This window comes from Sorex araneus, chromosome 11, assembly GCF_027595985.1.
Source record: "Sorex araneus isolate mSorAra2 chromosome 11, mSorAra2.pri, whole genome shotgun sequence".
NCBI lineage: Eukaryota > Metazoa > Chordata > Mammalia > Eulipotyphla > Soricidae > Sorex > Sorex araneus.
Genome location: NC_073312.1, coordinates 51,744,471 through 51,756,117, shown reverse-complemented (window position 1 = coordinate 51,756,117; position 11,647 = coordinate 51,744,471). Strand labels below are relative to the sequence as shown.

At 42.7% G+C, this 11,647-nt stretch overlaps 1 protein-coding gene across 1 annotated transcript in view; it reads left to right on the top strand.

Moving 5' to 3' along the window:
* The first annotated feature begins 1,871 nt into the window (after positions 1 to 1,871).
* PTEN (phosphatase and tensin homolog) overlaps positions 1,872 to 11,647 on the top strand; it is a 103,857-nt gene continuing 94,081 nt past the window's right edge. The window contains exons 1-2 of the mRNA XM_004607499.3: positions 1,872 to 2,076; positions 2,291 to 3,088. Coding sequence (XP_004607556.2) covers positions 1,872 to 2,076; positions 2,291 to 3,088 — 1,003 coding nt within the window. The remainder of the gene's footprint in view (positions 2,077 to 2,290; positions 3,089 to 11,647) is intronic.

Here is an 11,647-nt window from a genome sequence, read left to right as displayed (position 1 = left end):
ACCTTCTAGTTCTCAGCGCTTCTGAACCAGCTCTCCACGGGGATAGGTCAACCAATGGGATTGTAAGCAGACTTGACAGGTTTGTTCTGGGCAGGCAGCCACAGACGAGGTTCTCCGACCAGATAAATCACACGGCCAAAAGTCTACGGTAGGTGGGGCGCGCTCTCCAGCTCCGGGGTAGTGACTTTTTGTTCGTTGCAACACTGGCGACTCCGAGGAGCGGGTTACTGCAGGAGATACCTCTTTGCCCCGCTAGCACAGACCCTAAAGATTTCGCTTTAGGGCGCCGGGTATTCGCGAGCGAGATAACGCCAGACTCCCGGGCCCTGCAAGTTCTCCCACTGTTGGAAATAAAACCACAATGTCAGCCCCTCCAGAGCCAGAAGTTCTCAGCGCCTTTATCTTGCTCTGTGGCAGCGGAGGGAAGTGGGACCATTGCTCGGCGGGGAAGCACTCCCGCTTCGTGCTCGGCAGGAATCAGACACTGCGGTCAGCGGAGCGGAGAGGTGGGGGCACGTGCTGGAATACGGGTGCTTGTGTAACCAGCTCTTCAAGCGCCAGTCCCGACAGCGCCGCCGGCGGCGGCGGCTCCTGGAAACCAGTTTTCCCGCCGCCACTGGGGAGGCTCCGGGGTTCGGCACCCCGCGCCAGGCAGGAGTCGCCGGGGCTAAGGCGGCGAAGTACTTGCCACCGGAGCTACCCTAGGGGAGTGGGAATTTGGAAAGTTCCCCAACTAGGAACACACGTGACCGCCTCCTGAAAGTAGTCCCGGCTGTGGCCGCGTATCCCTCCACCTCCTTTTTTGAGCCCGCCTCGGTCTCGGCGGCCCCGCCCACTCGCCGGGGCTGCCGCTTCCTACCGTCCCGTACTTCCCACTCGGGGCCCAGCCGGCCCGGCCTCCGTCGTGCACCGCCCGGCTAGGGCAGCACGGAACCCGGGGCCGTCCCCTCTCTCCGGGAGAGCCATCCAGTCGGGTTTTCACTGTGGCCCAAAAGGGGCGGGGCGAGGTGGCCTCGGTGGACTGAGCCCGACTTCGCTGCAGTGGACCGAACCAGAGCCTCGAGGGGAGGGACGCTGCTGTGTTCTCTGACAGGCGGGCGTGTGCACTAGCCGGGCTGCGGGGTGCACTCCACCACGAGCATCTGCGTTCAAGTCTACCTGCACGGTGGTCCTTCGGGACCGAGGCGCTCGGGGCCGATGTGCTCATAACTCCTCGCGCTCTGCTGGGAGCTTCCGAGTTGCCTGGGAAGCGGGAGGTGGGGCAGTGAAAGGGAGCCGGATGAGGTGATCCTCGCTGGAGACACAATAGGGGGTTGTTCTTTGTGCCAAGACTGACACCTTGAGGACACGGGAGATGGGAGGAGGGAGGGGAGGTGGGATTTCTGCAAAGGCTTGCAGCAAGCAAAATCCCTGAGAATGATCCGTGACCCGACAGCGGTGCACAAGGGAGTGTGAGCAGTGTTCGTACTGGGGAAAGCTGGGAGCGGGGCTGGGGTAAAGAGTTCTCGCCGGAGGCACGGGCCTTGCCATTTCCCCTTACACTGACCAGTGCAGCCACCTGGTCCTCTCCACCTGTGCACGGGTAACCCCAGACTACGAGCCAAGTGATACCTCTCAACGCACCCACCACCGCAGCTCTCAGCTTTCACCTTCAGTCCCCCGTTGCCACCTACGCTCCCCCTCCCCCCACTCCCAAAGCCTACCTAAGAATCCTCGGCTAGGTTTCTGGGCACAAGCCGAGGCTTCGCCTCTTCTCCCCCCCGCCCTCCACCCCCTCCGCCCTGCGTTGCTGCAGAAGCAGCCGCGTCAAGTGCAGTTACTGGCGGGCTCCTCGGAGCAAGCCCGAGCGAGCCCGGACAGTCACACTGGGCATGCTCAGTGGCGCCTGCAGTTGGGGGGTAGGGTGGGGGTGCTCAGCGCAAGAGACCGAAGCTGCCGGTTGTGCGCCCCCGCCCCCGTGTCCCGTCCAGGGCCTTCCCTGCCCGGATCGGCACGGTGTGCTCAGCCTCCCGCCTCCCCTCCGGCTCCAGAGGAGCCCGGGCTCCCGGCGCGGCGGCGGCGGCGGCGGCGGAGGGGGCGGGCGGTGATGTGGCAGGACTCTTTGTGCACTGCGGCAGGATACACGCTGGGGCGCCGGGCCGCGGCGGCGCTCAGTTCTCTCCTCTCGGAAGCTGCAGCCATGATGGAAGTTTGAGAGTTGAGCCGCTGCGAGGCGAGGCCGGGCGCAGGCGAGGGAGATGAGAGACGGCGGTGGCCGCGGCCCAGAGCCCCTCTCAGCGCCCGTGAGCAGCCGCGGGGGCAGCGCCCTCGGGGAGCCGGCCGGCCGGCGGCGGCGGCAGCGGAGGCGTCTCTCGCCGCCTCTGGGGCTTCGCTTCTGACCGTGCAGCCGCTTCCTCGGCTTCTGCTGCCAGGGAAGGTGGAAGCCGCGGGCTCGGGCGCGAGCCGGCTGCTGAGGCGCGGCGGCGGCGGCACCTCCCGCTCCTGGAGCGGGGGGGAGAGGCGGCGGCGGCGGCGGCGGCCGCGGCGGCTGCAGCAGCAGCTCCGTGGAGAGGGTCGGAGTCGCCTGTCACCATTTCCAGGGCTGGGAACGCCGGAGAGTTGGTCTCTCCCCTCCTACTGCCTCCAACACGGCGGCGGCGGCGGCGGCACATCCAGGGACCCGGGCCGGCTTTGAACGTCCCCTCCGCCGCCGCCGCACCCCCCCCGGTCCGGGCTCCGGAGGCCGCCGGAGCAGGCAGCGGGGCCGAGGATCCTTCGTCTTCTCCCCGTTCCGCGGCCGCCGCTGCCAGGCCTCTCGCTGCTGAGGAGAAGCAGGCCCCGGGGGTGCAACCATCCAGCAGCCGCCGCAGCAGCCATTACCCGGCTGCGGTCCAGGGCCCCGCGGCCGCCGAGCGAGGGGCATCAGCTACCGCCAAGTCCAGGGCCATTTCCATCCTGCAGAAGAAGCCCCGTCACCAGCAGCTCCTGCCGTCTCTCTCCTCCTTTTTCTTCAGCCACAGGCTCCCAGACATGACAGCCATCATCAAAGAGATCGTTAGCAGAAACAAAAGGAGATATCAAGAGGATGGGTTCGACTTGGACTTGACCTGTATCCATTTCTGCAGGCGTCTCTCTCTGTCTCTGTCTCGCAATTTTATTTTCTGGTTCCTTGTCTCTGTCATTTCTGTCTTGTAACGTGGGAATGGAAGGATCCCCCCCCCCCTTCCAGTTTGCCATCGTTGGGGGGTGGCTGTAACATTGAACCTGGTGGAATTTCTAGACCCTGTGCATTTCGGGTCTCCCTCCAGTGCATTCATGCCAGGGTGTGTTCGGCTCATCAGAACCTTTCCCTGGTTGCGAGTGTCAGGGCACCGGTTGGTTTCTTATTCTTTGGGGGTGTGTGTGTGTATGTGGGGGGGTGGGGGTCCTCTTCCTGAGGGCTATTGTCCGTTAATACCGAAAACGGCACAGTTAGTGGATTAGTGAGCTCGTTAATCCGGTCTCCTTAAATGAACAGAAAAGTCGACGGTTTGAGATTGGACGTATTTCGATTAAATCTTGGCTTTAGGCCCTAGATCGAGGGTATAGATCAGATTAAAATGAAAATTAGTGGTGCACGTAAGCATGTTGCATCAGAATCTTGCAGTGATTGTTTTAATTTCCTGGGTTGCATGGATTTTTTTCTTTTTTAAAAAAAAGTGAGTTGTGAACTGATTTGCATAACTTGGGGAGCAGAATCGTTTTCAGCATGTGTGGAGCTCACTTGAGGACAGAAGTAGGTTTGTCTGTTTAAGCCTGGTTAATTACAACTTTGAACTGCATTAGAAGTTTGAAATCAATATACCTCCCGGTGCGCTCATGCTGGAGCTTTGTTAAATTTGCCTTTTCCTCTCCTGATGCGGTGATGTAGGATGGGACATGACATTTCCAGTCCAGTAGACTTTCATAATCAGTCATACCTAATAATTTAATGGAGATTGAGTGCTTTTTGATTCCAGAGATAAGGTGGTGTGGGTTCAAGGGTATTGTGTGTAGCAAATGGTGATGGTCGAGATTAAACTTAAGTTCTCAGTGGAAATGTTAGTAGTACTAAGTGAAGACAGAATTGCCACTCACCATATTTGGTTTCAGGTCCTCCGACACCTCTGGGTATCTGTCCATTTTACTTACTTGTATGTAATATCAAGTATGATCTACTAAATAATGCCCAGAAACGCTGGCGAAAGTGCATCACTCAGACTTAAGATTGTAGATGTGTGAGCTTTTTTTCACAGTGTATTAGATTTACTGAGTCAGCTTGTTGAATAAGAAGGAAACCCAAGAATTTTAACTGTATAGTTTTGGTTGTCTAAAACTTAGGCCTTTGTAGTTCAAAAAGATAGTGGTTATTGAAAGGCTCTTTGCGGTTTCAGGTATAACAAACTGGTTTTGATGAAGGATAGGGAACACAGTCTTTCTTTTTTGCAGAATGGAAAGTATCACAGGAATTGAGAATTACTGGTAGGCATGAAAAAATGACAAACAGAATTAAGTTATTGTTGTGAAGTGACTAACATTACATTAAGGCCTCTGTTTAAAAATCAAAAGTTTGATTATATTGTAGCAGTGGGCAGTTTTCAATTAAATTATGTAACTGCGTAAATGCTCATAGGCTAGTCTTAATAAAAGTTTTTTTCTTAAATATTTGTAAATGTTTTGCTGAAGGTTAGAGTAGTACTAAAGTGTCTATGTCTTGCTAAAAATAGTTTGGAAGATTTTATTTTTTGAAGAAAATGTTTTATATCCAAGGATTTTGTTCTTTTTGGATTACTTGCTGCATATAGATGTGCAAGGAATTTTTGCCCGCGTTTTGTTCTGAAGATTTTGAAGAAGTAATAATACAATAATTTCATGTTAATAGAATATTTGAAAGACTTGGAAAATGCAAGCTTTCAGTAATTGAAAAACTTTACTAAGGGTGATTTGATCTGCTTCCCCAGAAGATAATTATGGAATAACTTGTGATTTGTAACATAACAAAAACAGTTCACTGTAGATGTGACTAAATGATAGTAGATCTATAGGAAAAAAATGGTTTTTAACTGTATTTTAAAAAGCCTTCGTTGAAAAAATTTTTTCAGAGTGCTGTTCGGTAGCTTTGCAATTAGTGTTCAAAGTACATTTATGTATTTTCTTTATTTTAATTTATTTGGGCTGTAGGACTAATATTTGTGGAGGTTCTTCTATGTGAGTTGTGAGGTGATTGGCAATATTGCCTTTCCTGTCAGAGTATGTGTGTCTTTGTGAAATTCAAGTGACTTGAAACTTTTTCTAAAACTGCGGTATGCGTAGAAAGCATTATTGAATTTTGCATTAAATGACTAATAATACCCAATTTCTAGAATTGTGGTTTTATTGAGCCAAATGTTGATATGAAAGAAAAGTCACTTAAAAAAGTTAGTGAAGGACTTGGTTTTTTTTGACAGCTGCATTTACAATAATTTTGATATGCCCAAGCTTTTTTGGTACGCTTGGTTTAACGTTGGTGTCTTGTGTTTATTGTGGGAAAATAATTGAAATGGTCACTGAAGACTATCTCTGGATGGTTGTGTTACCTTATTTAACAGCAGGTCAATTAAAAGTCAATTCTTTTATGATTGAAAGTAGTGATTGGAGTGTTTTTTATCTGATAAAGATTAATAAATAATTTCTCAGGGAAATTGAGGGTCATAATGTAGCTTTAAAGTATTTTTGCCAAACTGCGATATTCCAAAAATAATTTGTTGGTAGGTCTTTATTCTCATTTTTAGTGTGGAAAGTAGTGCTGAACAGGAGACTAGAAAAACTGTACTGTCTTTAGATTCCTTGGAAACTTTGAGGCTTCTCTTGTATTTTATTGACAAGTTTGCATCTTTTCAAATACTAACCTTCATAGGTAGTGTTTTTTTTTTTTTTTTTTTTTTTTTTTTGCTTTTTTTTTTGGGTCACACCTGGCGATGCACAGGGGTTACTCCTGGCTCTGCACTCAGGAATTACCCGTGGCCATGCTCAGGGGACCATATGGGATGCTGGGATTTGAACCCGGGTTGGCCGCGTGCAAGGCAAACGCCCTACCCGCTGTGCTATCTCTCCAGCCCCCATAGGTAGTGTTTTTAATTTGACTTTTGAAATGATCCATATTATCTTTTAAGCTTAGCGATTACTGAAATGACCATATTACTAAAGTTTTTTTTAAAAAAGATTTTATTCACAAGTTTTATTTTACACTGTTTTGTAGCTACTAAATTGTATTCTTTTCCTGCACAATAGGAAGGGGCCACCTGATTACTCATAGTTAATTACAAACTTCATTTCATAAATCTTAGTCAAGAACAGAGTATCTGGAAGGAAAATAGGTTAAAATTTATATGATTTTTCATATAAGGAATTTTATTGCTGCTCATTGTAAATGTTTATTCAATAGTAACTATCATCAGTATATATTTACATTGCTTATATTTTACAAGTTTCCAAATGAATCAGCATCATAAAATATAATGATAAATAAAATCATCTGAATTTTAAATTTAGCTTTAGAAAGATGGTGGTATAGAAAAGAGCATTTGTGTGTATTTTAGAATTTTATTTTAACAGCATGAGAATTTGATGTTGAGAATGAGATGTTGATGTTTTAAATTTTTTTAAAGAAATGTAAGCACTGTACTGCTAACACTAATGTGTCTGGAATACAATGTTGCTACCTTACACCGATATTTTAATTTTTGTGAGTAGCAGTAGATCTGCTTTTTCCTAATAATCACATAAATTACAAAAACTCTATAATACAGAATTCTTCTTTTTTGATAAGTGAAACCTTCAGTTCCTATTTTCAGGTGTTCTTATTTTGAAATTTGCCTCATTTTGTCTTTGTTCATTTGATAATAGCTTCGTCTTAATTTTTAAGCCACTTGGTAATTTTGCTACTTTCACTGAGGCAGTATTTATTATGAAAAAAATCAAGTCACAGAGTTGCAGCATTAATTAACTCTATGAGTTTTAAATTTCTACTGTAACCTTTTTAGTTAGATTAAAAACTGTAGGAAAATGTTTTAACAGTCTATATGAAATAAGAGTTTGTAAGGAGAAATTTAAACGTGCACATGTGTATGACAGTTTTTCACTTCCTTGAAATGTTAGACCTTGGTAGAAGTACAAGGATTTAACATAGTAGAAGGTATTAATGATAATATTAGAAAGAAGTTATATGGCACATTTTTTTTCCTGTAGATTCTTAGCTCGGAAAATTTATTTATTTATTTATTTATTTATTTATTTATTTATTTATTTATTTATTTATTTATTTATTTATTGCTTTTTGGGTCACACCCAGCGATGCTCAGGGTTACTCCTGGCTTTGCACTTAGGAATTACTCCTGGCGGTGCTTGGGGGACCATATGGGATGCCGGGGATCGAACCCGGGTCGGCCGCGTGCAAGGCAAATGCCCTACCCGCTGTGCTATCGCTCCGGCCCCGGAAATTTTATTTCTTAGAAATTTCTCTTAAGACTCTGTCTTCCTTTCCCTCTCTTCTTCCCTCCATCCTCCTCCTCCTCTTTTTCCTCCCTATTTCCCAGTCTTTCTACCTTTCCCACATAAACATGATTTTCAGCCAGTATTGGAGAATTCTTTTATGGCCTTGACTGAGAAAAGATGTTAGAATTTATTCTAAGGATACATTTGTATCCTTTTGTGAGATTGGTGTCAATAATGATTTCAGTTAATCTTCAGTTCTATATTACAGTTGCTTTCTATCAGCTTTAAAATTAATGAGTTGCTCTCAGAAATATCAATAACTTTGTTGTTGGACTGAATAATCTTTTAATTGGTAAGGATTTGCCAAGCAAACTGATAAACTTTAATTCTTTCATAGGGACTGTATTACTGCTGCCTGCCACCATTACTAGGTGGTCAAAGTGTTTCGGTCTGTGAATAGTAATGCTTTTTGTAAGTATTGAATCTGTGTAGCTACTAATGTAAAACACTTTCATTTGTCAGCAAGGGTGAAATTGATATATTGGATTTCACTAGTTAATTCTCTAATTTTTGAAAATTTTTTTCATTGCTAAAGAATTTAACAATTAGCATTTTGTTTTCTTTTAAAGTAATAGGCATAGAATAAAAAGGCTGTTGAAAAATGTATGAAAGGGACAAGAGTAATTTCGGAGGTGGCTTAATTTGGGTTGGAAAGTTTGAGTTTACTTCAGTATAGTTAAAACAGATTCTGTTGATTTGTAGTAGTTATGAAATTAGAGGGCCTGTCGCTGTAATAGGTGTCCACACTTGGTAGTGTTGAGAATATTGACAAATATTACCAGCAAAAAGTTTATAACCTGTATGTAATTGGAAAAGAAGACTGTTTATATGTTGTGTTTTAGGTTGTTATATACTACTCGCCAGCAGTGTAAAACATTAAATATGGGAATGAATCTTTTAAGTGTTTGATAACCACGTATGTATTTAGTTAGCAAACTGATTCAAAACTAGGAAGTCTTTGAAAGAGATATCCCTGGGGCTGGAGCAATACTGACCTGGGTTCGATTCCCAGTATCCTATATGGTCCCCCAGGCACCGCCAGAAGTAATTCCTGAGTGTGCAGAGCCAGGAGTAACCCCTGACCACCGCTGGGTGGGGGGGGGAGGGGGGGAGAAGGAAAGAAAAAAAAAAAAGAAAGAGATATCCCTGGTGGATTAGGCTTCAGAAGTTTCAAATACGATTCACTATTTAAATTATATTAGTAGTTTTATCTACGCATTGCTTACATACTTTTTTAGGTGACAGTGTAGGCTATGGATGTAGATTGCCTGGATGCATCACTCTGGTTATGCATCTTAGTGACTCGATGACAAGTAGGCTGCTTAATCTTTTTCAATTTATTTTACCTGAAAAACGGGCTGATAATGGTGCCAACCTGAGTTTATCCTGAATGTGAGATAATATTCATTTAGCATATTCATTGCCACACTCTTAAGTACTTGTAAATGCTGCTCTTAAAATTTATAACTTCAGATTATCCTGATAATGAGAAATTATATTTTCATTTATGGAGCAGTGACTGTAACTGATTTTCCTTGGTTTGGACATACTAAATTTTGTTGGAGTGACGTGTTAAAATTTGGTTTCAACAATGGGGGTTTAATAAAAATAGGGATATTGCTTAAAGAACTCTGTGGAACATGTCTGTGACTTTGCTGTTTTATCAATATAGTATAGGAAGTTCTGCCCAGTCATACAGTTGATCAAAGAAAATTTAAATTTCATTTAAATATTTTTTCATTAAAATAGTAAAAGCTTCCTAGTATTATGGCATAATGCAGTTTTAAAATAAGAAAATGATGTTTTATTTAGCACTAAAGACAAGTCTACTCATGGCATATTCAGTAAGCCAACAACAGTAACAGCAAGTCTCACAATGGAGACAATACTGGTGTCCGCTTGAGCAAATTGATGAACAATGGGACAACAGTGCTGCAGTGCTTAAGACAAATTGGATTAAACATATATATTTGTAATTTTAATTTAGGATGAATAATCTCTGCCTCCATTGAAAGAAAATTTATAAAAACTGTAAGGGACTTATCAGTAAAGGTATTCTCTAGCATTATTTTAAGTTCAGGTTTTTGGGAGGTGTCATTAAACTTGGAAATGCCAAAGTTTTATTTATTATGATAAAATTAGCAGTGTAATCTGGCAGTGTATTAATGTAAGATTAAAATTGGGTTTAAAGCCTTGGTATTTTTATTGGCTATACTTAGCTGTGTTCAGGACTTACTCCTGGCTCTGTGCTCAGGCATCACCCCTGGAGAGTTTGGAGAACAATATGGGATGCCTGGAATTAAACCCATGTTGGACATGTTCAAGCAAAGCACCCTACCTGCTGTACTATTACTACTACTACTACTACTACTACTACTACTACTACTACTACTACTACTACTACGCTGTACTGCTACTCTGACCCTATTTTACTCCTTTTCACATTTGATCAAAAATCTTAGTACAATTTTAGGTTGTAGCAAAGAGAAAAAAAAGCTAAAGAATTTTTTTTTTCTAATTTGATACAGGGAATGATGAAATCAACTAGATTTATCTAGTAAAGATCATCATATCTATTGGTACCATTCTTTTTTCCTCCTTTGTGCTTTTCTACCAGCTGTATAAGAGTACCCTTAACAGTGAAAGCACTTGATTTCAAATGTTTTTTTCCTTTTAGGAGTTGAGAGTGAATTATATGTGATTATAATTAGGTGAACTTTACGTTTTTGTTTTTGCTTTTTGGGTCATACCAACTGTGTTCAGGGCTTACTCCTGATTCTTTGCACAGGGATCACTTCTGGAGGTATCTGGGATCGAATCAGGGCTTTAACATTTTATGTTATCTCTCTGGCCTGAGTTTTACATATTTTGTTGTGCTATATAAACTGACTGCCTTTTTGGTATAAGGCTAGATTGTATAATTAAACTAAATTATAATTTATAAGACGTGTTTTGACATCTTATGAAAAAATCTACATAGACATTTAAAAAACAGATTGACACTAGTTACTACAGTATTAAAATACTAATTTTTTAAACAGTGAATTTAGTAGTATTAAAGCCCTTCAAAAATAGTTTTGAATTTTATTCTTTGGAATTTTACAGATTTCAGGCAAAATAATGTTCTTTTTAGTGGTAATTGAAGGCATTGCACTTTGTATGTTTATATGTTTGGTCTTTTGATGACAGTATTTAAAGTATGAGAAAATGTTTTGAATTGTGATTAGAAATAGATATTCTGTGACTTACTATAAAATATACTATACGTGCTCACATTTGTAAAACCTACTTTAAACTGCCCGCTACTTCTTAAAATTTAGGATATTTTTGCTCATGAATGAGTGAGATTTCTATTTGAGTATCACAGTTGTTCTGAACTGACAGGAACTCTCCTATCAATAGGATTGAAAAACTGTTCTGCTTTTAAAATGAGTTTGGGAGCTGTGAAGTTTGATTTTATGTTTTTTTTTAAACGTCTATTTGTGAATTGATTTGAATCTTTCAAGATGACATGGAAGGCTGTGCTTTTCTGTTTTTTTTTTTGTGTGTGAAAATTGCTTTGCTCTGCTTTAGCTATGTAAAATTAATATTTTCTTGATTTACAAAATGTGAAAAATAAGGATTTAAAAACATTTTTTTCCATTTTGATTATGGAATAGAACTAGCATATTCCAGAACAATGTCTATATTTGTTTAGTTTTTTTTTTTCCAATTAGCAAAGCCTTTTCTGATTCACTAGCTTTTTTGCAGAGAAAATAAAAAGGCAGCCTAAGGAAAGAGCAAACATCATTTTCTTTTTTTGTAATTAGTAATCATAGCTTCAGTAGACTTAGTAACTTGTTAAAAGCTAATAGGAAATTGAGTCCATATAAGGATATGGGATTGTTGGGAATTTGATGCAGTATTTATTTTCTTTTCATATATTTATGGTTCTCAAACTTGAGGGAGTAGCAGAGTAATTTAGAGTGTTTTTTAAGCCATAGATTACTTACACTACCCCTAGAGTTTCTGACTCATTAGCCTGGGGTCTAAGAATTTGTATTTCTTTTTTGGGGGGGTTTGTTTTTAGCGCATACCTGGTGATGCTCGGGGGCCAGGGGACCAAATGGGATGCTAG